The sequence below is a fragment of the Engraulis encrasicolus genome, chromosome 14, assembly GCF_034702125.1.
Source record: "Engraulis encrasicolus isolate BLACKSEA-1 chromosome 14, IST_EnEncr_1.0, whole genome shotgun sequence".
NCBI classification, from domain to species: domain Eukaryota; kingdom Metazoa; phylum Chordata; class Actinopteri; order Clupeiformes; family Engraulidae; genus Engraulis; species Engraulis encrasicolus.
The window spans coordinates 34,511,990-34,539,256 of record NC_085870.1 but is presented as its reverse complement, the minus strand read 5'-3'; the positions used below and the strand labels follow the sequence as shown (position 1 = coordinate 34,539,256).

At 45.8% G+C, this 27,267-nt stretch overlaps 1 protein-coding gene across 2 annotated transcripts in view; it reads left to right on the top strand.

Annotated features, from left to right (window-relative positions):
* Positions 1–374: 374 nt before the first annotated feature.
* The window catches only part of trpc4apa (transient receptor potential cation channel, subfamily C, member 4 associated protein a), a 28,183-nt gene continuing 1,290 nt past the window's right edge, over positions 375–27,267 (top strand). Inside the window, exons 1-18 of one of the 2 annotated variants that reach the window (XM_063215529.1) lie at positions 375–514; positions 5,592–5,720; positions 11,830–11,946; positions 12,977–13,034; positions 13,973–14,028; positions 14,780–14,908; positions 15,670–15,871; positions 16,259–16,447; positions 17,768–17,910; positions 19,346–19,474; positions 20,020–20,078; positions 20,340–20,441; positions 20,593–20,676; positions 21,115–21,205; positions 21,800–21,940; positions 23,066–23,177; positions 23,298–23,410; positions 24,783–24,989. In XM_063215529.1, the coding sequence (XP_063071599.1) occupies positions 389–514; positions 5,592–5,720; positions 11,830–11,946; positions 12,977–13,034; positions 13,973–14,028; positions 14,780–14,908; positions 15,670–15,871; positions 16,259–16,447; positions 17,768–17,910; positions 19,346–19,474; positions 20,020–20,078; positions 20,340–20,441; positions 20,593–20,676; positions 21,115–21,205; positions 21,800–21,940; positions 23,066–23,177; positions 23,298–23,410; positions 24,783–24,989 (2,187 nt within the window). In that variant the 5' untranslated portion in view covers positions 375–388. Of the gene's footprint in view, positions 515–5,591; positions 5,721–9,170; positions 9,418–11,829; positions 11,947–12,976; positions 13,035–13,972; positions 14,029–14,779; positions 14,909–15,669; positions 15,872–16,258; positions 16,448–17,767; positions 17,911–19,345; positions 19,475–20,019; positions 20,079–20,339; positions 20,442–20,592; positions 20,677–21,114; positions 21,206–21,799; positions 21,941–23,065; positions 23,178–23,297; positions 23,411–24,782; positions 24,990–27,267 lie in introns of those variants that run through there. The other variant, XM_063215530.1, reaches the window with a different exon arrangement.

Genomic DNA, 27,267 nt, shown 5'->3' with positions numbered 1-27,267 from the left:
AGATTAGGCCTACTATAAGTGTGGCAAGCCCCCTTAATAATAGTTAAAATAATAATAATAATTATGAAAATAATAATAAAAATAATAATATAATTAAATCATAGACTAGGTGTGTGTGTGTGTGTGTGTGTGTGTGTGTGTGTGTGTGTGTGTGTGTGTGTGTGTGTGTGTGTGTGTGTGTGTGCCTACAGACTACACAATGGGTCACAGCACCAATTTCTTTCTTGATCAGTATTACACAAATGTAATTGTGCTACATTTATTGGGTCCACATTTATTGAACTTGACATAACAATCGAAAGTAAAAGGAAGTTGTATGACATCATACTTCGGCTCCTTTAAAGTGTCTTTTAAACTTCCTGTTTGGTATAGTACAGAAGAAAAGGTAATGGCGACGCAATTAGGGTCTGAGTCCCCTTGTAAAGGGGCGAGACGAAAGAGCCGTAATGGGAATATAATCACAAATATCACACAGGGCCAGATTACCGGACGGGGATTTAGTCGAGGAACTCAGGTATGTTGCATGTAGATTGATGTCTTGCACTGAAATAGCGTTGACATGACAAAAGGCAACTTGCTACTGTTAGCTACATAGCTATGTAGCTAGTAGTGTTAAGGTTAGCCTAAACTTGCACTGGAGTTTGCTTTGTACGCTGACTATCTTATGTTTGTTGCACAGTCTGTGCATGCCATATACAACCAACAGTCTGTGTTAACACTCACTTGACATTTGTGCAATAAGAAGCCAGCTATATGAATGTAAAATGTGGCTGTTGATATTGTAAACAGATACACATACAATCCACATATTGGCAAAACCTTGCTATTGCTAACAGTTGACGTAGCCGAAGCAGGCACGAAAACACATACAGGTAGCAGCTGTTTCTTCGCAGGCAATTGTGTTTTGCTTGTTTAGGAGCCTAAATGTATATCGTTCATACAGCTTTCTGTACAGCTTTAAACAACAATCAGCAAATGTCACGTGCAGACCCACTGACAAGTTATCGTCATACAGCTAACTGAAATGTAATAGTTGAAAGTAGCTACGTTGACTATGCTAGTTCCTTTAGTTATAATGCTACGTGTATGTTCCAAGTTGTTCGTTGTTTGTTTACACTGTGTTACAAGAACATTCAGACATATATATTTTGTATTTTTGTTTATAGCTGTCGTTTAAAGAAGGCCAGTGTGGTCTGTACAAAACAATTGCAATTACAGACTGCGCTTCATCAGATTCAGTTTTTGGGCCATCAGCTGATGGACTCACCGAAATCTAGAACCGACTAATCGACATGCTTCCCCAATCCAGGATGATTTTTCATCCATTTCATGTTTATGCCAGTTGGTGAGCAAGAGCCATAGGCTACTGCACTACGATTTTTAGGTATGTAACGCAACGTCCCTCAAGCTGCTGAATAACTTGCATACCAGAGAGGATAGTGTTTTGTCAAATAGTTTTTGCATGATCGTGACAAATTGTATGTCGTTTGTCACCGGCTGGAGAGGTCAACGTTACCCACACATTTCAATTTGATCTTAGGCGTGATCAGAAACGGCTGCGTGGGTCATTGCGAATGTGGCCCTAGCAAATGATGGGCCCTGCCAAATGTGTTTTTTGTGGGTCATTGATGGGCCCTGCCAAATGTGTTTTTCTTCCCCCACCGTTAGGAGTACATCTGTATGAACCATCGCATAGCATAATTATGGCACTCAGTGCCTGAAGCAGAAGCTTCGACAGCTTGGTTTTTATTTCTTTCTCCGAGTCTGACTGATTGGGCAGTTGAATAAAGGCTTTTGTGAGGCAGCCTCTCACGGCCCTACTTGAGATGAAGAGCACATTTCCCCGAGAGCGCCAGGGGCTGCACTCTTTTGGACATCTGGGCCGCCTTGTTGCAATACAGGCCGGGGGTGGTGGCTTCATCTGAATGCAATGGAGAACGTGTCCCTCCGTGACCCAGCCAGATTCTCGGGCTTGCTTCCCACCCAATAGAAGCCGACTGAGCCCTCGCCTCTTTTCTCCGTGGCTCAGCCTCACTCTCCCTATGTCCAGCCAGCACAGCAGCCACCCTTTACTTCGGAAGCTGCTCAGAGCAGAGGACTGTCTGCATTCAGAATGCATTGTTGTCACGAGACACTGTGACCGTTTTGCCAAAGAAGCCATCCAAATGGACGGCGAAATCAAATCCATGATAATGGTGATGACTAGAAGATGATGCAAACACCAGCAAGCAGTTTATGTGTAGAGTTTTTCCTTCAGTTGACATGGCGGTTTTTGTGTTTTTAATTTTTTTTGTTGTTGTTACAGCTAGCATTTGATTATGATGGTAATAATTAACATGCATGTGAGAGCTGCCTCTCTCTAGCAACTCACTCACTCTCATATGCACTTGTCTCAGGATGCTTACTGGAAAGCTACCAGATCAGATGTGCTCGTTGATGTTATCTATGGATGCAAGAATTTGCGTCAAAGTGTACTTGTCTGAACATGTTTGACAACATGAAAGGACTTTTGGTCTGGCAGGTTAAATGTATGACAACAGGGGTCCATGATTGCATCCACGGATGTGTTTGTGGACGCGACAAAATCATGCATGTGTGAAGTGTAGTGGTAGCCGGCTGCCTTATACTTAACCATCAGCTGGTTGAAACTACAGTCATTCGGAGTACATTGAAGTTAACAACTGGATGTGGCACACCCTCAGATTGGCATGATAAGAGTTGTATTCAAATGCCACTGTATCCTGCAGACCTCGCCATGTCACCTCAGGGGGAGGGTGTGGTAAGCAGACTGTGGGATTGCTGGTTGTGGATGAGTTACATGTAGCCCGACAGTCCTGACCATTCATTTTGAATTACTACAAAAAATAATAACGAAGTAATTCATGTGGTCTGGTAAAACCAGGCTAAGTTACAGGAGTCCTATGAAGAATGAAGCATATTTTAGTTCCTGTTGTTCACGTAGCATTCTGATGATACATGTGGGCTGAGGATGTGTTAGCAGCTTAATCTGCATTTTGGGTTTGCTAATCAACCAACAATGTTGAAGCTATTGCTCATCATGTTAAACAGAAGTCCCTGGTCTAGTGAAAAGCAGTTGTGGCCTGCAAACAGACCACCAGGTGGGTTACACGAGAGACTCCCAGAGTGTTTTTTTTATTATTATTGTAGCCCTGAGCATGGCACTTAACCCCAACTTGCACTTTAGCAAGACTGCACTCGCTGCCTGATTTCATCACTGTAAGCCACCACTGTGACCAGGAATACCTGCTAAATGCCATGCACTGAATGGACACTTCCCATGGCACAATGCAGGCACATTCCAGAGAACAGCAAACAAAAAGAACAGCGAAGGGGGAGAAGAACATACGACTGCTGCAGTTAAGATCAGAATCGAATCATCCATTTGAAATCCAAAGTCCCAGCAATGCTCCAAGTAGCTAAACGGGGTAGCCCTATGCATGTGCGCACGCCACGCAGGCATGCATGCATAGATGGTGCATGCATAGTCTTGGTCTATGTTCAAGATGATATCAAGGGAGAGTTTGGAAAGCTGGGTCTCTTGCCTCAGTATGTTAACCCAGAGCAAGTTGCTGTTGTAATAAAAGGCCTGTTGCTTTGTTTTTGATATATGGATTAACCAAATCTCTTCTAGAAGGTTTCCAACACTTTTGAAGCTAACTTAGCTGGGTCAGCAATTAAATCACATTTTTGGAATAAGTCTATTCCGCAGGTCACTGGTGAGAATATAAAAAGTCAAGTACTATTATGTTGCAACCCAATATCCCTGTGAAATAATAACATTCTTTTGTTATGATGCCTGAGGCTGTTCTTGCATTGGCTCCATCACAATGGTAGTCATGCAGTTGTAAACGCTGATGGGCTTGGCACGATCTCATTAATATGCTCCAAGTTTAGCTGCTGTTTTAAGGTGACATGGACATGGCTTTATGTGTCTGTCATTTGGCAGGATGGTGTTAACGTGCCACCACTTGATATGAGGGATCGTGTGTGTGTGTGTGTGTGTGTGTGTGTGTGTGTGTGTGTGTGTGTGTGTGTGTGTGTGTGTGTGTGTGTGTGTGTGTGTGTGTGTGTGTGTGTGTGTCTGTGTGTGTGTGTGCGGTGTGTGTGTGCGTGCGTGCGTGCGTGCGTGCGTGCGTGCGTGCGTGCGTGCGTGCGTGCGTGCGTGCGTGCGTGCGTGCGTGCGTGCGTGCGTGCGTGCGTGCGTGCGTGCGTGCGTGCGTGCGTGCGTGCGTGCGTGCGTGCGTGCGTGCGTGCGTGCGTGCGTGCGTGCGTGCGTGCGTGCGTGCGTTGTCCTGCATTGTGTGTGTGTGTGTGTGTGTGTTGTCATTGTGTGTGTGTGTGTGTGTATGTGTGTGTCGTCATTGTGTGTGTGTGTGTGTGTGTGTTGTCCTGCATNGTGTGTGTGTGNGTGTGTGTGTTGTCCTGCATTGTGTGTGTGTGTGTGTGTGTGTGTGTGTGTGTGTGTGTGTGTTGTCCTGCATTGTGTGTGTGTGTGTGTGTGTTGTCCTGCATTGTGTGTGTGTGTGTGTGTGTGTTGTCCTGCATTGTGTGTGTGTGTGTGTGTGTGTGTGTGTGTTGTCCTGCATTGTGTGTGTGTGTGTGTGTGTGTGTTGTCCTGCATTGTGTGTGTGTGTGTGTGTGTGTGTTGTCCTGCATTGTGTGTGTGTGTGTGTGTGTGTGTGTTGTCCTGCATTATGTGTGTGTGTGTGTGTGTGTTGTCCTGCATTATGTGTGTGTGTGTGTGTTGTCCTGCATTGTGTGTGTGTGTGTGTGTGTTGTCCTGCATTGTGTCTGTGTGTGTGTGTGTGTGTGGTCCTGCATTGTATGTGTGGTCCTGCATTGTATGTGTGTGTGTGTAGCCCACCAATCATTTTTGCCCTTTGCAGTACCTTGACAAAAGGCATGTCTCAGTTCACCATAGAGGTGCGTTGACAGACTTGATTCTGTAAACTGTGTAACCTACACATTTCCTTTGGCTGATGAATGTGTGTGTGTAAGTGTGTTTGTTAGAGAGTTAGTGCGCTTGTATGCAGATGTGGGGCTGCCACGCCCTAATGGTTAGTTAGGGAGTCAGCATTAGAAGTTGTGTAGGTTCAGAAGTGTCCGAGCAAAACACCCTCAGGGACTGTAACCAATACTGTGCAATTTGGTCGCTGTGAATAAAAGTATCAGCTAAGTGTAATGTAATGTAAAATGGGTGTTAATGAGTGATGCACTAGATTTGTGCAGTTTGTATTTAGGGAATCTGTGCATTAAGGCGATGTGTATTATGTGCTGCTGACGGACATCTCTTGGATGATTAATAAAAGCCACTGTACTGTACTCTACTAATATGTGTGAGAGATTATCATACTATAGGGTTTTCCCCAGCACTTTATTTCTAAGGCGGCCACCTTGACAAGAAACATCTACCACCTTGACTAGGTCTCCTGAAAAGATAAAGATTTCATGTTGTGAATGTAACGTTTGAAGTTGCTTAACCAAAAAAAAAAAACGTTTAAAGTCCCACCACCTTGACTAACAAAAATTCTGCGGGAAACACTGTAATATATTATTGTGTGTGTCCGTAGATCCCCGAGGCCTTGCTGCAGGAGAGAGACAAGCAGGCCAAATGGCACGGCATCCCCACCCTGCTGCAACACCTGCACCACAGCAGCCACCTCAACAGCGACTTCACGCACACACGCACCGTGCTCAAGGTAACGTCATGGGTACACACACACACACTTACACACACACACACACACACACACACGCACACGCACACGCACACGCACACGCACACACACGTACACACTTACACACACACCCAGCAGCCACCTCAACAGTGACTTCACACACACACCGTGCTCAAGGTAACATCATGTACACATACACACACCTCAACAGCGACTTCACGCACACACGCACCGTGCTCAAGGTAACGTCATGGGTACACACATTACATTATTACATTACATTATATTGCATTTGGCAGACGCTTTATAACCAAAGCGACTTTCAAAAGAGGACATATTCAAGCCAACATCACAAGCAAATACAATGTGCACAGGAGATATACAGAACAATAAGTGCAGTTGCAGAGGGGTTAGGGTTTTTTTTTTTTTTTTTTTTCCCTCCGCCTTCAAACAAGCAAGGGTGACACCACTACTGAAGAAGCCTACACTGAACCCTGCTCATGTCGAAAACTACAGACCTGTCTCACTGCTTCCCTTCCTATCCAAGACGCTAGAAAGGGCAGTTGCAAAGCAGGTCACCTACTTCCTAAACCAGAACGGATTACTGGACCCAAAACAATCTGGTTTCAGAAGCGGACATTCAACTGAAACTGCGTTACTCTCAGTGACTGAAGCTCTAAGGACTGCAAGAACGGAAGGACTATCCTCGGTCCTCATCCTACTAGACCTGTCTGCAGCCTTTGACACAGTCAACCACAAGATCCTCCTGAGGATACTCACAGCCATGGGAATCACAGGCGTTGTCCACTCATGGTTCAACTCCTACCTCTCTGGACGCACCTTCAGTGTGTCATGGCAAGGGAAACTGTCTACGACTCACACCCTCTCCACAGGCGTACCCCAAGGATCAGTGCTGGGACCCCTTCTGTTTGCAATATACACCTCCTCCCTGGGACGTGTCATTCAAACACATGGGTTCTCCTACCACTGCTATGCTGATGACACCCAGATGTACCTGTCGTTCCGTCCAGATGACACCACGGTTTCGGAACGCATCTCTGCCTGCCTCACCGATTTGTCAAGATGGATGAAGGACCACCACCTACAGCTGAACCTGGCCAAGACAGAGCTCCTGGTGATCCCAGCTAAAGAGTCGCTCAGTCACAACATCAACCTCAAGATAGGCTCCACCATCGTGACCCCAAACAAAGTCGCCAAAAACCTTGGCGTCATGATTGATGATGAGCTGTCATGCTCCAAATACATCGACTCAGTCACCCGGACCTGTCGATTCCAGATGTCCAACGTACGGAATATCAGACCTGTGCTGACACAATATTCTACACAACGACTGGTGCAGGCCACTGTCCTGTCCCGCGTTGACTACTGCAACTCACTCATGACAGGCCTACCTGCTTGTGCGCTAAAACCTCTGCAGATGATCCAGAATGCGGCGGCACGGTTGATATTCAATCAACCCAAAAGGACCCATGTTACTCCTCTATTTATTGAGTTGCACTGGTTACTGATCGCCGCCCGGATCAAGCACAAGGCATTGACCCTTGCCTACAAAACCATCACAGGAACTGCCCCAGCGTATCTGAAGGACCTACTAACGCCCTATGTTACTGGAAGAGAACTGCGCTCATCCAGCACAAGCCGTCTGGCTCTGCCATCCAGTCGCTCTAGGTACTCCCAGTCAAGATTGTTCTCCGTTGTGGTACCCAAGTGGTGGAACGGTCTCCCAGAGGCAGCAAGACTAAGCACATCTCTTGCAGCCTTCAAGAAACAACTGAAGACCTTCCTCTTTCGAGAGAATCTACTAGACTAATGCTTGAACTGGCCTTGCCCCAGGGCAGACTCCTGACATGATGTTTAGTTTAGTTAGTTTGTGTGTGTGTACTCGTTATTTACTCTTTACTCATGGGTACACACACACACACACACACACACACACACACACACACACACACCAGTGCTTGACACTAACTTTTTCGCTTACCAGCCATTTTGGCTAGTGGTTTTCCTGACTCACTAGCCATTGGGCCTTTTCACTAGCCATAATTTTCTTAACCATCATAGCAGCTTTAATGAATTATATAATAGGCTGTAGGCCCTAATAATGTAATGTAGGCTAATATAATATAATATAATATAATATAATATAATATAATATAATATAATATAGGCATAATATAATATAGGCCTAATATAATATAATATAATACAGTATAATATAATATGCTATAGGGCCTAATAATTAGAATTGTTAGGCCTATTAAATGGTCCATGCATGCATGCTATGCAAAGAACAGATTTACTGATCTGAGGAATGGCATAGCCTATATTTACCATGCAGAAACACCAAGCACAGTGTTGTGGAAGGGCACAAATGTAAGCTACACGAGAGCAAAATATTTTTGTCTTTAATCTGGAGGGACTTCTTCATATCATATAGGCCTATCTGTGGAGGTCGCCGTCCAAATTGATGCGCAAAGTAGATAGCGTAAAGTCATTGCCAAGGTCGCCTGTCCTCGGTCATGGATGTGGAATAACACCTCTTCTGGAATATGTGCTTATAAAAGTATCCACTAGAAAGCACACACAGATGCGGTAGCTACAGAAGGGGCTACGACTTCCTTTCATTCCGTTTAATAGTGAGTTGCTTAAAATACAAATGGGCGCAAGGCAAAACCGGCACCTGCGAAGGGACATGCAATGGGATGCTTTTGTGCGATCTGGAAGACTACTACTGCGCGTTTTTTAAGAACGGTTTGACAGTCGGGAACAACAGCACAAGAAACATGGAGGAATATTAAGGTATGAAGACATAGGCCTACAGGCAAATCAGAAAATAATTTAAACCAAACATTATTAATGTCGCATGTGTCCTTGTCTTATCACTGCGCTAATCAGCCTTGAGACTTTCACAAGAGTAAGACAGACTGACGTGTTTTCCTCTCGCTTTGGTCATTTTAATGTCCACTACTACTAAGTAGCCTATTGTACTAATGACAGATCGCAAAACAGGTCAGTGCAGATGAACTTTGCTACTTTATTTTCACGTGAAGGTTTCCAGTGACATTTCCAAACGCACGCTGATGTCCCGGTAGCTCGCTGTCACTCCTCTTCGCAAGACTAGCTCTATCAGATTCCTAGACACAGGTGACACGTGACACAGGTGCTTCATGGGTATTGTAGGCTCGCGAAATCGCATTGTATTGCTTTTGTAGCAAAGACGGTCCGAAGAAAAAAAACTACAAAATGCGGTGCCTCATCATTCAGAATAGTAACGGACCCGCCAGAATGGCTAGTGAACCTTCGGTATCTGCTAGCCAACGCCGACTTTCACCCGCATTTGGCTACCTGGCGCGTGTTAGTGTTAAGCCCTGACACACACACACACACACACACACACACACACACACACACACACACACACACACACACACACACACACACACACACACACACACACACACACTTACACACACACCCAGCAGCCACCTCAACAGCGACTTCACGCACACATGCACCGTGCTCAAGGTAACATCATGGGTACATACACACACACTTACACACACACCCAGCAGCCACCTCAACAGAGACTTCACGCACACACGCACCGTGCTCAAGGTAACATCATGGGTATACACACACACACACCCCCAGCAGCCACCTCAACAGCGACTTCACGCACACACGCACCGTGCTCAAGGTAACGTCATGGGTACACACACACACACACACACACACACACCGTGCTCAAGGTAAAGTCATGTACGCTTTTACACACATACACCCAGCAGCCACCTCAACCGTGTCTTCACATGCGCACGTACCATGGTCAAGGTAACGCCATGTACATGCACACACACAGTTTACTCCTCTATTTGGGTTGACCGATAGACATTCACCATAGCAACCAAATCAGCACCAACAGCCACTGCACAAGCAAACCTGCATGCACGCTCACACACGCGCACCGTGTGCTGAAGGTATAAGTTACTAGTACCTTGTACACCGACCTCACCATACTATACCCACGTGCGCGCTCAGACGGCCCCCACTCCAGCAGTAAGTAATTCACTGTCCCCTTCAGGGAGGGCGGGATGGGTTCAGTGCTATTTTGAGAGCTCTTAGGCCCCCCACACTGAATACTTGATGAATGGATACACTGTGCATGTTACATAAGCACAGTCGCTCGCACGCCGGGAGAACATGTGAAGGGTCCTCCACTCATAAAACACACACACACACACACACACACACACACACACACACACACACACACACACACACACACACACACACACACACACACACACACACACACACACACACACACTTCTCATGCAGAGTTTAACCAGTGACAAATTGTAAATATATTCAGGGCTGATAGAATTCAGGGCCCGGGCCTCATTTCAGGCTTGACTGTTTTGAATAATACAATCATTAGATTTTATTTTAAGATTGTTTTTGAGTTTTTGTGCTTTATTTGAGACAGGATAGTGACCTGGAGGTATTATTTAATGACCCGGACCGGAAACGTATTCGGGTCGCTGGCTTAGTAAGCTAGTGCCCTACCGTTAGGCTACGATAGGGCCAATCATTAGATTTTTTTTGTGTGCAAATTTAGCAATTTTGGCCTCAGCATCTTCACACACCCCTCCCCAAACCACTCTCTTTTGCCCTCTTGTCTATGGGAAATGTGAAATATTGTAACAGTTTCCCCTGATTTTGTGGTCCTAGGCTGCTCTGCAAGAAGGAGCACATTTCTGGCATGAAGTGTAGCGTGCGACTCATGGCTCATCTCCACAGTGGAGAAGAGGCAAGGCAGGATCTCTGAGTTTCCATGGGTGTCCCTGCTGTGTTGCGGAGGCGACGTGGCGCTAGCAAGGCCAGAGATGTGGGGGTCTATTTCAATTTAGTACCTCCACAGTACTCTCCTTGTGCTTGTGACCTCATACTGTGAGGCAAGACGTCATTGACAATAGTTTTTTTAAATTCAACATCTGGCAACATGAAGTGTAACCTACACATGAAGTGTAACCTACACATGAAGTGTAACCTACACATGAAGTGTAACCCACACATGAAGTGTAACCCACACATGAAGTGTAACCCACACATGAAGTGTAACCCACACATGAAGTGTAACCCACACATGAAGTGTAACCCACACATGAAGTGTAACATAGCGTAAGGCTCATACGTAGTTCATCTCCCCAGTGCAGACGGGAATAGAACTTTGAGCTTCCAGAGTGGCTGGCACGATGTGGTACTAGCAAGGCCAGAGATCTGGGTTTCATTTCAGAAGAGACCAGAAGTACAAATAAGTCTACAGGATTTCATTCAAATGAATTTCCTTCACACTCGCTGTCACGCCAATGAGCCTTGCTCTTTTGGCACACTCATGATGAAGTTATGTTCATCTCTTACTGTGCAGGAGCTGTCTTACCTTTTTTTACAGTTCAGTCTACAACAGACTTATATATTATATATTTGTATATATATATATATATATATATATATATATATATATATATATATATATATATATATATATATATATATATATATATATGTACATGTATTATTATTATATATATATATATTATTTTGTGCTTATGTGTTATTGTATATGTGATAACATCTTCGTCTCTACATGTGTGCGTATGCATTATTGTATATGCGATAGCTCCTCTACAGGCACAGAGGAACAAGTTGCTGTCATCCCTTGTTACAGTTCAGTCTACAGACTTAATGTATATGATTTTGTGTACTATTGTGATAACATCCCCCTCTCTGGATGTGTGCTTATGTATTATTGTACAGTATAACTGTATAACAGATAGCAACTTGTTCCTCTCTGCCTGTGCAGGAGCTGTTGTCCCTTTTTACATTTCAGTCTACAGACTTACTGTTTATTATGCATCATTGCATATGTAATAACATCTACCTCTCTGTATGTGTGCTTATGCATTATTGTGCGATAGCAACTTGTTCCTCTGTGCCCGTCGTCCCTTTTTACAGTTCAGGCTACAGACTTGCATATTGTATATCATTTTATGCTTATGTGTTATTGTATATGCGATAGCAAGTTGTTCCTCTGTGCTGCCCTGTGCAGGAGCTGTCGTCCCTGCTGTCCATGGAGGCCATGACGTTTGTGACGGAGGACCGCAAGACGGTGCAGGAGTCCTCCTTCCCCAACACCTACACCTTTGACCTGTTCGGTGGCGTGGATGTGAGTTCACTCTTGTTTGTCCACTTTTGTGAGCTGTGTGTTAAATAGATGATTGTTTCTGAGTGTTGCGCCTGACTTTCACCTAAGCTTGCACCCTTTTTTGACCTGTTGGGTAGTGTGAGTTCAGTTGGGTCCACTATTTGGAATACTGTTTTGTTTTTGGGACATTTAAAACTTCAATCACCCTCTTTAGTCCCCTTTTGTTGCGCGAAATGTATATGGTTGTTTGTGAGTCTGCTGTTCAGGCTTACACTGTTTTTTCATACGAGATGGCGTTGATGGTGTTCAGTTGGGTCCACTGTTTTGGAATACTACAGTGTATCCTTTTAGGACTTATCTTCTATGTTATTTAGAGCAGTGATTGCTAAAGCCCTGAAATTTCTTATAAGTGATTAATTACAATGCTTAGACATTAATCAATGCCTTAATGACTACATGGGGACCAAAATGTGTTTTCATTTGGTTTTGATTTCGCCTGATTATAATGCTCGCAAGCAGAATTTTGGTCACAACCTCAACGTAAACAACATTCCGCTGCCCCCCTGCAATCTCTGGGGGGCCCCCGGGGGGGTTGCACCCCATGTTAAGAACCGCTGATTGAGGGTGTTCTATGCAGATGCCAAAACACAGATTGTCCTACGTCTTCCAGCAGAATAGTTTATTGCTTTTTGTGTGGTTGGGAAGATGAAATTCAGGGGTTCTTTTGCAAACAACATTGTGACAACTAATATTGAGCTTACAACACAACAACAACAACAACACCAGGTTCATCTATTAACCACCTTATGCGGCATGCGTTCCCACCCTGGGGGCAGGGGCGCCGCCAGAAATTTTGGGCCCATGAAAGATTCGAATTTCGGGCTCCCTTAAGGGGCCCCTGTCAGTGCTGTCAGAGCTTGGGCCCTTAGAATCTGTAACACTCCCCCCCTAGCGGCACCAATGCCTGGGGGTGTTATTAAATGAATGCACTGTATTCTAAGCTTATTTGTATATCTATTCTCTCCTCCTCTTGCCCTTGTTAACCCTTTAGCTGCTGGTGGAAATCCTCATGAGGCCTACCCTCACCACGCTAAAGAAGAAACCCAAGAGTGAGTAGCACACACACACACACACACACACACACACACACACACACACACACACACACACACACACACACACACACACACACACACACACACACACACACACACACACACACACACACACTCACACCATGCTGTAGAAGTAACCCAGGAGTGAATAACACACACTAGGGATGCAAATTATCGATTAATTCATTAATCATTAGTTAATAGCCTTATCGATCGACTTACGATTAATTGATAAGTGGCATTTCCCCCCGGAAATCTCGATGTTTCTCGAAAAAAAACGTACTAAATCTAAACATTTTAATTAAAAATTGAGATAAAATGCCACATTTGAATCAAATCTATTTCAATTCTTTAATCCAAATGTGATTTAAATATTCCCACTATTCACACCCCTCTTATTCACACCCCTCACAACGATTAATCGTTTGCATCGCTCGTGCGCGCGCGCGCGCGCGCACGCACGCACGCACGCACGCACGCACGCACGCACGCACGCACGCACGCACGCACGCACGCACGCACACACACACACACACACACACACACACACACACACACACACACACACACACACACACACACACTATGCTGCAGAAGTAACTCAGGAGTGAATAACACGCATGCACACACACACTACCGAAATGCAAGAGTCAGACACACACACACACACACACACTCACACACTCGCTATGAAAAGCAGCCTTAGTGCTCCTGTCATTAAGTGTCTAGGCTGCTGGGCAGCAGTCTCACTGTCGCACAGAAATGCTCTGATTTGATTATGGTGGTTTATCTGTCTTCAGTTTATCTGTGAACAGCTCCTCATTGTGGAGTGTCATTAGTGACTGTAGCCGAGCTGACTGACTGCTCTGTTCTGTCCAGCGGGGTCTTGGTGCGTCTGCCCTCACTCATGTAAATGTCCCCTTTTCTCACAGTGAATGATGACCTGGTGAAAGACTGTCTAAGTGTTCTTTACAACTGCTGCATTTGCGTGAGTAGTCCTCCTTCTCCTCCTGTTTCTCCTCCTCCTGTTTCTCCTACTTGTACTCTTTCTACTTCTCATTCTCCTCCTTCTCCTGTTTCTCCTACTTCTCCTTCTCTTCCTACTCTTTGTACTTCTCCTCATACTTCTCCTCATCACTGAGTGTGTTTATATGCAGTTTAGTATCCCAAATATGAGGCTAATGCTGGTCATGATCAAATTCGGGATAAGGTTTTTATATGAGTACAGCGTGTTATTTGTTAGACTACATTCTTGGACATTATAGAATTCACTTCATATGCATGTAACTGCATGTGGCTCTAACGGGTGGGCAGTGGACTGCTATGCGGGCGACCCAGGTTCGATTCCCGGCCCGGGTCATTACCTGATCCTTCTCCCGTGTCTCTCTCTCAACTCTCTCCTCCACTGTCCTATCTGAAAAATATATTTTTAAAATGCATGTAACTTGTATACCAGCTTTCGAAGTACTCCACCTACAGTAGCATATCCCGATTTCTCAAAATCCCAAATACAGGCTTATCCGGGATACTTAAGTCAGGAAAGGTGTTGATATGTTTATAAAGGCGTTTATACTGTATGTTCAAAAGCAAATTTGGGATACTTCAATATCTGGATCATATTAGGGATACTGAACTGAACTAAACACACTCATTGTCTGTTGTTTTTCAGTAGCACATAATGGGTCAAATGTTCAGCTGGAGACACTGAAAATTATCTGTTTTTCTTTGTCCCCCATCAGACGGAAGGTGTGACCAAAAGCCTGGCGGCTCGGGACGACTTTGTGCTCTTCCTGTTTACGCTGATGACCAATAGGAAGACCTTCCTCCAGACCGCCACGCTCATCGAGGACATCCTCGGGGTCAAGAAGGTCAGTTGGCGACAAAGTGTCCTCTTGGTTGCCATGAAAGCTCTTCATCGCTTTAAATAAAATGATTATTCTTATTATTTCTGGTGAAATCATTAGCTCAGGGATTGTAGATTAAAACATATTGAAGGACCAAAAAATCATGAATGTAAAACATCACCAAACAAATATTCTGGGCTTTGTCACGCTCTACTGTAGCTACTTCACTGCACACTATGTGTGTTTGTTTCTTTTGGTGGTAATAATGATGACGATGCTGTCTGATTCTACTTGACTGTACTCTACTCTACCGAGATACTGAATTTCAATTCCTTTAGTAATAATAATAATGGATTGGTTTTACATAGCACTTTTCTTGGTATTCAAAGCCGCTTTACAGAGAAAAAAAATCACACATAATCGTGCGCACACACACTCACACACACCTTTGTATGTCTAGTGAATTTTTTTTTTATTAATAAATAAATATAAATGAATAAATTGACACTTAAACTGACACTGCCTGACTTGAGTTTTCATGTCATTCCTTATTCCTTTGAAAACGGAAAACTTTGAAAAGTAAAGTCCGCGACACCTGGTCTGATGAAGGGCATGCTGCCCGAAACGTCACATTAAAGTAAGAGAAAAGGGAGCTTGGTGTCGCAGACTTAACCTTCAGTTTTCATGGGATTTTGCTAGTCATGCACCCAGTCTTTTTGAGACGGATGTGCATGTTTTTCTCTTTTTTACAATTCCTAATTCCTTCCCCCTCTCTCTGCCACCAGGAGATGATCCAGTTGGAGGACATCCCCAACCTGTGTGGCCTGGTGCAGAGCTTCGACCAGCAGCAGCTGGCCAACTTCTGCCGCATCCTGTCGGTCACCATCTCAGAGCCCGACCTGGGCAACGACGACAAGCACACGCTGCTGGCGAAGAACGCGCAGCAGAAGCGCAACGCCAGCCCCTCGCGCGCCGAGATGAACCAGGGTGAGACGGCCACTGCAGCCAGGCTACTTTGTTTTTTTTAAAGAGAAGAGCTATTTCAGAATTGAGTTCTTGAATAACGGCCACCATCCTTTCCCCAGTGCTGTATTACAAGTGAATTTGAGCTTGAATTTCTCCCGTACAATCCTCAAACATATCTGATTCTTTTACTGCCAAAAACAGTGACGTGGCTGAACATCCCGGTTGCTATTTTACAAAGTGAATTGGGGCTTGAACATACAGAAATTCTTCAGCTATGTAACATGTCTTTCCCTGCTTTCCTGAACAGTGACGTTGAATATCCCAGGTCCCATAACTAAGTGAATTGGGGCTTGAACATACAGAAATTCATCAACTATATAACTCTCCTTTCTCTGCTTGCCTGCTTAGTGACGTTGCTGAACATCCCCGGCTTTATCGAGCGGCTGTGTAAGCTGGCGACGCGGAAGGTGTCTGAGGCTCCAGGGGCGTCCAGCTTCCTGCAGGAGCTAGAGGATTGGTACAGCTGGCTGGACAACGTGGTGGTGCTGGACGCATTCATGCTCATGGCCACCGACGAGGCAGAGCTCTCCAGCACAGGTCAGCATTAATTATGTTGTATTTGATTTGGGAAATATTTTTAAAAAGCGTTAAATTTATTTAAACGCACATGGGCCTATTTATTGGCCCTCCATCAGGGCAGGCTAATAATGTAATGTCATGGCACGGCACAATAATACTATCCTACAGTGTCTCAAGGCCAGCAACGAGACACCAGTCAGTAATACATCCAAATTTGCCAACTAACTGATGTGGCAGTAAACATCTTTTTGATGGGAACAACTCGATTGCATTACTGACAACTCAGGGCTGATATTTAGCACTCAACGTGCTTAATTATTAGACTTATCCTTGTATTATACTAGTAGTAACAAGGTAATGTCATAATGCTCAATAATGTTCCATAAGGTACTGTACCCGTAATGGGTGGCTTTTGATGTCTGTCATGTATGCCATGTTGTCTCTGACAAGTTTGTGATGGTGTTGAGAACGTATTTCCACTTGGGGGACAATAAAAGTCTATCGTAAGTCTTGCATGTAATGCAATGTAATAATGTTTCCTGAATCAGTGTTTCATCAGCTTGTAGTACTAAACACAGTAAGTTTGGAGGAGTAGATGAGTTTTTTTTAAACAAAGAGCAGTTCCAACTTGCAGTGCAACTGAAAACAAAAAATTAATAGAAATCCTCCAGTTCCCCCTCCCCATTGGCCGCTGTGTGATGTGGTGTAAGTACGAGGTGACCGGTTATACGAAATTAATGGCGAGGCGGCAGCTTCGAACTTTGGCGACGTGCGCACTGCGGAGACAAAGTTGCCTCCGCCAAGCCATTAATTTTGTATAACCGGTCGTCCTCAAAGGCCGTTATCCCGCTTATCTGCCGTTACGGTAGGGGTATACTTCTTAAATCTATTGTCTGTAAAATTGTAGAAACCATGTAAACTGCACCTCTTGTGAGCAAGATAGAATGTTGCTATGCGGACGTGTAATCTGACACGTCTAGAATCTTAGTTGACGCTGTGATTATTTAATTTTCCACGGCGGGATGGAATGTCTTCAGTTTAAAAACAAAAACTTGAGAAGCATTTCTACATAGAGCGGGAGAGAGAGAGAGAGAGAGACAGAGAGAGAGACAGAGAGAGAGAGAGAGAGAGAGACAGAGAGAGAGACAGAGAGAGAGACAGAGAGAGAGACAGAGAGAGAGAGAGAGAGAGAGAGAGATTTAATAACGGCAGTTCGCCTAACTTACACGCACGCTTGACGCCTGACCGGTTATAGGGGAATAATTGCAACCCCATTTACCAATCAGAAAAGAGAATTCAGTTGCGTAGGCAGATAATGTAATGTGTTGTGTTTTGCAGAGTCGTCGGACGAGGGCAGTCTGGCCACCAGCCCGCTGCGCCACCGCCTGCCCCAGTCCATGAAGACGGTGCACGAGATCATGTACAAGGTGGAGGTGCTCTACGTGCTGTGCGTGCTGCTCATGGGGCGACAGAGGAACATGGTGAGATACTACTGAGTTTTGTTTTGTGTGTGCATTATTTTTCCACTGTGGGAAATATCTTTGCCATCCTGTTACAAATGTACTGAATGTGACTCATATTCATGTCCTGGGCCTGCCTGTCCATACTTCTTGTGGAGCTGTATAAAATCAATTACTTCCCGGTTACCTGATGGGCAAGGTTTAACACAAAGACTGTGTGATCTGATTGTAGCCTCCACCAGTTGTAGCATGCAGATGCATTTGAAATGAGTGGGTTTAAGTCCACCCTCTAAGAACTGGGAAGTCACCCTAGTTTGGCCAGACTGACTGGGCGTGATTAGCTAATGCATTCATACAGAGAGTTGTTCATGGTGAAGAGCAGAGCCAGGGACAAAACTTGGTGGCCGTTGGGCGTACTTCAGGCGACTCTTGCATAGAGACAAGGAGTAGAGCCAGGGAATTCCTCACACTTATGCAAGCAAGAAAGAAACGCTGAACCATTAAAATCCATACAAAACAAGTCTTACATATGTGAATCTCTCTGCAAGCAAACCTACAGTATGCTAAACACTGAGCAATGGAGGTGTGTGACTATCCCTATCTTTTATATTCGCCCGACTCTTGTCTCACGCTGCATTCACACCAACGGCGCAGACATCCACACTCCACAGTACGTCCACAGAACGTGTCTGTTATCAGTCCGAAACGGTTAGAATGCATGAAAACAAATCATGCCTTGCACACAGGAACGCGGTGTAAGCGCGGCGCATATCCGTCCCGCCCGGACATGTCCGCGTTGCTCCTTGAAAATAGAACTTGAATCTATTTTCCTGCGCGGACGTCCGCGTTCAATGTGCGGGCTCCATTGAAAATGAATGGCTGCTGCCCGTGGATAGAAAGTGGACGTTGACTGTGCAGTATGCAAGGCAGCCCACGAACCTCTCGAACTCGCACTGCTCACGGAGACGTTAAGGAAACGTGCCGTCCCTGTGTGCATGTACAGTCAGTCTTACTCAGTGTTATCTGCACCGTACAGCTTGCAGGTTTGTTTATTTCTCGCCACCATTTTATAAATTCGTCGTGAAAAATTCTGTAGAAGTTCACTGAAATTGTTCATTTTAACATCTTGCTCACTTCTGAATTTTATTTTTTGTCATGTCATGTACAAACATTGTGTCACATGGCGAGCCACACATTTCTGTCAGCGTACGAAGCAACCAAAAACACACACACACACACACACACACACACACACACACACACACACACACACACACACACACACACACACACAGTCACACAGTCACACACACAGTCACACAGGTCTCACGTGTTTAAGCCATGATTCTTCAGTACAGGTGTACAGTACGGGTATGTGTGTGTGTGTGTGTGTGTGTGTTTATCTCCACTCCCCTTACCTCTGTCTGTGTGTCTGTCTCGGTCCGCCCGTTTCTAGGTGCACAAAATGCTGGCGGAGTTCCGCCTCATCCCGGGCCTGAACAACCTGTTTGACAAACTCATCTGGAAGTACACGCCCACCAACCACGTGGTGCACGGCCAGAACGAAAACTGCGACTGCAGCCCCGTAAGAAAACTGTCTTTGACTTTGAACCATAGACTGTACAGTATACAATACATAACTTATTGTATTCAATCTGTGCGTTGAGCATGTACACACATCCAAGCATACTCTCATTCATTAAAGTACACACATTCACATGTATGCATACACACTCAAACTCTCACAATTATTCACATCCACATATACAGATATGCTCTTACACACACATATCCACATACATCACAGGTGTATCCGTCTTATCACGATACTAAAATGTATTGTAAGATACACAATCATATTTCTATGTTTTGGGCAGTAATGGACACTAGCATTTGGAGGTTGGGGTGCGCACATCCACAAAGCAGTTATCCAGGTGCCAGACAAAAGTGGTAGACCGTGTGATGAAGTGGTCCGCGCACTGGGCAGGCATTAGCTCCAAAAATATGAACTTTGGAAGATCTCACTGTTGGATCGAAACATCGCTGTTGATAAAAATGATATAAAGTTTATTTTTTCAGTAATGGCCGCTAACCATTGGTCACACATGTTCATGTGTGTGTACTCCACAGGAGATCTCATTCAAGATCCAGTTCCTCAGGCTCCTGCAGAGCTTCAGTGACCACCACGAGTGAGTCAAGTTTCGATCACGTTTTATGATCCGCCATAATTCCACCATTATTTCCGCTGCTCCTGATATAGTTATTATTCTAATATGTAATTGCAGTATTGTAACAGTTATATATCATTATGTGTCCGTATACTGGAGGTGGTCAACTAGGACTTCTTGTATGTACCTGGTTATCTGCTGCAGGAATCAATTATTTGTAATTGTGTGCTTGTGAGTAATTTCATAATTGATCATAATTTATTATTTGTGTTTGTGTGTTAGGAACAAGTACCTGCTGCTGAACAGCCAGGAGCTGAATGAGCTGAGTGCCATCTCTCTGAAGGCCAACATTCCAGAGGTGGAGGCGCTCGTCAACACAGACAGGTACTGTACAAGGACGTCTCCAAGATTCAGTAGTTCAACTGTTGTAATCGGGGAGTATTTGCTGTGCACGAAGAACCAGCAATTTCAAGAGTTTACAAGTAAAAACGAATTACTCTGTGTCTGTGTCTTGTGTGTGTGTGTGTGCGCGCAGGAGTCTGGTGTGTGATGGGAAGAAGGGTCTCTTGACTCGCCTGCTCACTGTTATGAAGAGAGAGCCACCGGATTCTTCCTTCAGGTCAGATTCATCAGATATAATGCTGTACAAGTGTGTCTAGTGAAAATGCTGCCTGCTTTTTCCAGAACCTCTTCATTTCATGTGTGCACGTGGCTGCGTGCGAGATTATTGTCAATGTCTTATTTAAATGTTTTTAGTTAAACGCAATTTCAACCTTCTGTGCTAACCCTGTTACATAGATTTTTGACAATAAAGTACACTGGACTTGATTTCCTCTACTGTACATGCCTCTTTTTCTCTTCATCTCTCTTTTTCCCTTTTTCTTCCTCCTCCCCCCTCTCTCTGTTGCCCCCTTTATCTCTATATCTCTCTCTCTCACATATTCACATACACAATTTTGCTCCTCTCTACAAATCCTGTTTTCTTCCTTTCTCCTGTCATCTCATGATGTGAGTGTTGTTGTTCTCACTGGGCCCGTTTACCTCGTCCTCCGTTTAGGTTTTGGCAGGCGCGGGCGGTGGAGAGCTTTCTGAGGGGAGCCACCTCCTATGCGGACCAGATGTTCCTGCTCAGAAGAGGCCTACTAGAGGTGAGAGGGAGCTCAAACACTCATCATCTCAACAACACTCCGTCAGTCTATGTGCTCTCGCTCGCTCGCTCGCTCTCTCTCTCTCTCTCTCTCTCTCTCTCTCTCTCTCTCTCTCTCTGTCTCTCTCTCTCTCTCTCTGTCTCTCTCTCTCTCTCTCTCTCTCTCTCTCTCTCTCACACACACCCTTTCTCTCTCTGTCTGTATATGTTATGCCGCCTCTAAGTTCACATTGGCTACATCTGGTGTTTAAATCTGAATTAAGTATAATTCCACTTGGAAAACGTCATGTTCAGTGAGTTAATTCGGAATTCAAATTGTCATGTAAACGTAGGGACTGACGCACAGCAAACGCCAATATGCCTGGAATATTGTACATGTATTCTCACATCATGATAATACAAAGACTTTGGATGGTATTCACCATCTGCACAACAAAACGATTGTGTTCTGATCACCTAAGTTGTATAAAACAAAATACAGCCATGTAGTAGTCATGTGAGGGTGGCATCGCGATTGAGTTGTTACAAATAGAAGTGACAATCGTGAGCTTCCTGTTTTGACCACGCCCCTTCCTGTCCCTCCGTGTGTCCACAGCACATCCTGTTCTGCATCATCGACAGCGGCTGCAAGTCGCGTGATGTGCTGCAGAGCTATTTCGACCTGCTGGGGGAGCTAATGAAGTTCAACATCGATGCCTTCAAGCGCTTCAACAGCTACGTCAACACGGAGGAGAAGGTAGAGGAGAAGCTTCACTCCCAATGGTTCCCATTGTAGCCAATAAGCTTTGCAGTTCCGCTTGGGTTCCCACTAGGGGGCGAGCGCGGGCAAGTGAAAACCCCATTGACGCCCATTCACTTGCCCGCGAGCGCCAACTAGCTGCAGTACCACCGGTGAACTCCTGTGAGTGAACCCCCTCTGGTACAGCTGAGAGCAGCCAGCAGCGCAGAACTGTACTAGCCTACTGCTGCCACTATGAAACTCCTGTCAGTGTTATAGAACTGTAATAGCCCGCTATTGCAACTACAAAGCTCCTACCAATGATGCGGAACTGAACTAACCTACTTTAGTGGTATGGAGCTGAACTAGCTGACTGATGTAACTGCAAGGGTCCTGCCAGTGATACAGACCTGAACAGCACTGCATGTATAACAGCCATGCTGAATGATGCTCTTTCTTTTGTTAAGGCAACTCATTGGATTTTTGGACATTGGAAAGGATGCAATATCCTAGACTGGCAGGCTATGAAAGGATGTTCACTTTTGCTAGCCAAGCACCAGCCACCTCTGCAGTTACAAGGACTGCTTGGAATATCAAAAGTATTGTCTTGACGCCTCTCCAACACTAAATATGAAATTGAGTCCCATGTCCAAAATTCCTTAGTGTCCAGAGTTCCTAAATTCCGGAATTCCTAAGTTTCCTAAATGTATAAATGGACTGCATCTATGTAGCGCCTTTCCACTCCTTCGAGCACTCAAAGCGCTTCACATTGTTTGCCTCACATTCACCCATTCACACACTGGGGGCAGTGACTACCACGCAGGGTGCCACCTTGTGTCCTTGAGCAAGATACTTAACCCCAAGTTGCTCCTGGTGGCTAAGTATCTTCCTCAAGGACACATCAATGGGGTCAAGCAGAGAAAGGGCAGGAATCTGCAACCTTGCGGGTGCCAAACAGCTCCTGAGACACCACCACCACCACAGCCACCACTGCCGCTGAAGCACACAACTGAGATTTGTTTTGAAGAGTAGTTGTTGCGGATGCTCTTTGGTAGAAGGGTCAAGTTGAAGTCTCACAGACAACTGTGGCAGACGACTGTCTGTGATCTAAACATTGTGTGTGGCGTCTTGTTTTCCCTCCAGTTCCAGACGTTTTTGACGCAGATCAACAGCTCTCTGGTGGACTCCAACATGCTGGTGCGCTGCATAGTGCTCTCTCTCGACCGCTTCGAAAGCCAAACGGGTGATGTCAAAGGTAAGGTTTCATCATGGAGCCTGTACCGCTCAATCCATTAAACCCGAGTAGTTTGTGATGTGTGTGTTTGGATTATAGTAGCTAATTGTGTGTGTGTGCGCGCGTGTTTGTTTGTTGCAGTGGTGGAGGTGTTGTCGGAGTGTGCTCTGCTCTCCTACATGGCCCGAGTGGAGAACCGACTGTCTTTCCTCTTCAGACTTGTCAACATCATCAATGTCCAGACGCTCACACAGGCAAGGCTTCCATCACACTCTAATCACACATACTTAAAATTCTTTTTTTTTTTGATTTTTAAAAAAATATTATTCTATGGCAGGATTCATTTTAGGCCATTCTCTTGAAGATGTTGAGTGAGAAAAAGTCCCCCAAAAGTTGTTGTGCCCAGGTTGACAGTGGGGGGAAACTTTATTGTTATCTCCATGGAGGCTGGGTGTCAATTAGAGCATTACATCGGAGTGGATTTTCACTCCCGTCCCATCTCGGTCCAAGAAAAAAAAATCCCATCCCGGGCTGGAGTAAAAGAAACAAATCCCATCCCGTCCACTCCTGTAAGAATGTCTCCCAATCCCGCCCCCTCCCACTCAAAATCATTCATTTTCATTTTAATTGCTGTTCCTGCCCGCTCCCATTTATTTGTATTGCCGCTCCTGCCCGCTCCCGTTCATCTTTATAATTTTGACTCTCATCCCGAGGGGAATTCCTCAAAAATGTCATCCTACTGTCAATGAAGCATGAGTCAAGGCGAGGACAGGAGGGACTAGTTTAGCTTGCATAGCATTGCAGTGAGTTTAACACTGAACGTCTGGTCATCTCCCTTCCCTTTCCACCTTCCTTATGTCTCTCCCGCCTCTCTCTCTCTTCCTTTCTCTCCATCCTCTTCCCTCCCTCCTCCTCTCTCTTCCTGCCCACATTTCCTCCATCTTCCCTCCCTAACTCTCTTTCTCTCCATTCCTTTCCTCCTTCTGCTCCTCCTCCTCTTACTACCCCTCTTCACTCTCTCTTTTCTCTCCTTCTTTGTCCTGCCCCCACCCCTCTCTCTTCCCTTCGCTCCACCCCCTTTCTTTCTTCCTTTTATCTCTCTCTCTCTCTTCCCTTCTCTCCATCCTCTTCTCTCTTCCCTTCGCTCCACCCCCTTTCCTTCTTCCTTATCTCTCTCCCTCCTCTCTCTCTCTCTCTCTTCCCTTGTCTCCATCCCCTCCCCTCCTTCCTTATCTCTTTCCCTCCTCTGTCTCTCTCTTCCCTTCTCTCCATCCTCTTCCCTTCTCTCCATGCTCTTCCCTTCTCTCCATCCTCTTCCCTCCTTCCTTATCTCTCTCCATCCTCTCTCTCTCTGCCCTTCTCTCCATCCTCTTCCCTCCTTCCTTATCTCTCTCCCCCTTCTCTCTCTCTCTCTTCTCTCCCCTTCTCTCCATCCTCTTCCCTTCTCTCCATCCTCTTCCCTCCCTCCTCATCTCTCCATCCTCTCTCTCTCTTCTCTTCTCTCCATCCTCTTTCCTCCTCCCTTATCTCTCTCCCCCTCTCTCTCTCTTCTCTCCCCTTCTCTCCATCCTCTTCCCTTCTCTCCATCCTCTTCCCTCCCTCCTCATCTCTCCGTGCCCCCCATAGGAGAACGTGAGCTGCCTGAACACCAGCCTGGTGATCCTGATGTTGGCGCGGCGGCGTGCCAAGCTGCCCTTCTACCTGAGCGCGCTGCGGGAGAAGGAGTACGCCGAGAAGTACCCCGGCTGCCTGCTCAACAACTTCCACCACCTGCTGCGCTTCTGGCAGCACCACTACCTCAACAAGGACAAGGACAGCACCTGTCTGGAGAACGTGAGTAGGGAGGGGCGCGCACACACACACACACACACACACAAACACAAACTCGCAGACACACACACACACAAACACACACAGCACCACTACCCCAACAAGGACAAGGACAGCACCTGTCTGGAGAACGTGAGTAGGGAGGGACACACACACACACACACACACACACACACCCACACACACACGCCCGCACAGCACCACTACCTCAACAAGGACAAGGACAGCACCTGTCTGGAGAACGTGAGTAGGGAGGGGCGCACACACACACACACACACACACACACACACACACACACACACACACACACACACACACACGCTCACAGCACCTGTCTGGAGAACGTGAGTAGGGAGGGACACACACACACACACGCGCCCACACACACACACACACACACACACACACACACACACACACACACGCTCACAGCACCACTACCTCAACAAGGACAAGGACAGCACCTGTCTGGAGAACGTGAGTAGGGAGGGACACACACACACACACACACACACACACACACACACACACGCTCACAGCACCACTACCTCAACAAGGACAAGGACAGCACCTGTCTGGAGAACGTGAGTAGGGAGGGGCGCGCACACACACACACACACTCACACACTCGCGCACACACACACTCACACACACACGCACTCGCACTCGCACACTCACACGCACGCTCACAGCACCACTACCCCAACAAGGACAAGGACAGCGTGAGTAGGGAGGCACACACACACACACACACACACACACACACACACACACACACACACACGCTCACAGCACCACTACCTCAACAAGGACAAGGACAGCACCTGTCTGGAGAACGTGAGTAGGGAGGGACACACACACACACACGCGCCCACACACACACACACACACACACACACACGCACACTCGCACGCACGCTCACAGCACCACTACCACAACAAGGACAAGGACAGCACCTGTCTGGAGAACGTGTGCGCGTGCATGTGTGTGCGTTCGTGTGTGTATGAGCGTGTGTCCCTCCCCACTGTTCATCACTGTTACCTGTCCTGTCTCCAGGGCTCTAAATTAACACACGCCAACCCGCCAAACACGGGTGAAAATTAATTTTGGCCGGTGGAAAAAAATACCTACCCGCCCATTTGGCTAGTAGCGCCCGAGTAGCCTACAGTAAATTGTGAACGGTATAACGGCTGCTTGTATGACAACGATACGGCGAGATTTCCTACATTACCCATAAACACTCCCGTCATGACCCCACCCCACCGTGAGAGTTCCGAAGCAGCAGCCACTCCGTGCTGCTGTTGCGCGCGCCAGGACACAAAGCATTTCAGAGCTCCTGTGCGCTCACACTATTTTGACAGGCAACTCTCCCCTGCTCCTGTCACTTTCGCTCCACCAGTTTTAACGTCACTATTATACCTACTGTTACTATTAGCATTCGCCGACACCGACACACCTTGCTCTAACAGGCTGACTTTTTAAGCTGCGAGGACCTGACCGAAGAGTTTCAATAACAGGAGTGTTGTGGAATGAAATAGCGACAAGGGCAGAGGAGGAGAACGGGCTGTCAGTAGTGTGAGCGTAGCTGTCAGTTGTCTTCTGAAATGTTTTAAGTCATGGCGCAACTAAGTTGGAAAGCCCACGCCATCGGAAAGAAGGGCAGACCTTATGCCCGTGCGAGTAGGCTACGTGCGCTACGTACGCTATGGAAGTAACGAAGGAAGCGAACATTTCCGTGATATTATTTGCTTTTAGTTAAACATAGCGTAGGCTTCTTGTAATTTTGTTGCGCATGGTAGAGAAGAGCTCCTGGAGGAAATAATGGTGCCTATAGCATCATACTGTAGGCCACATAAACACACAATAGGCACACACGACATCATATCCATTATTGCACAACGTGTGTGTGTGTGTGTGTTGACCTCTCCTCTCCTCCTCTTCTTTTCCTCTCATCTCTTCTCCCTCCTTGGAGTGTGAGGTTTTGTGGTGGCTGTGTGTTTGGTTTAAAGGTCTGTTGTGTGTGTGGCTGGTGATTCATTGTTTTCAGAGGTAAAAAATAAGGTAAAAATAAAGCAGAAGTTAAAAAAGTATATATAATATGCTTATTATAGACCTAGTATGTAGGCCTATACAGTAGTGTTTATGTGTTGTGGAACTTTGAATAAAATAACCATAATAATAATGATAATAATATATTAAAAAAAAAAAACACAACTAGCCTAACGCATAGCCTATTTTGGCAAGATTAAAAAATGGCTAGTTGAACTTCTGTTTGGCTG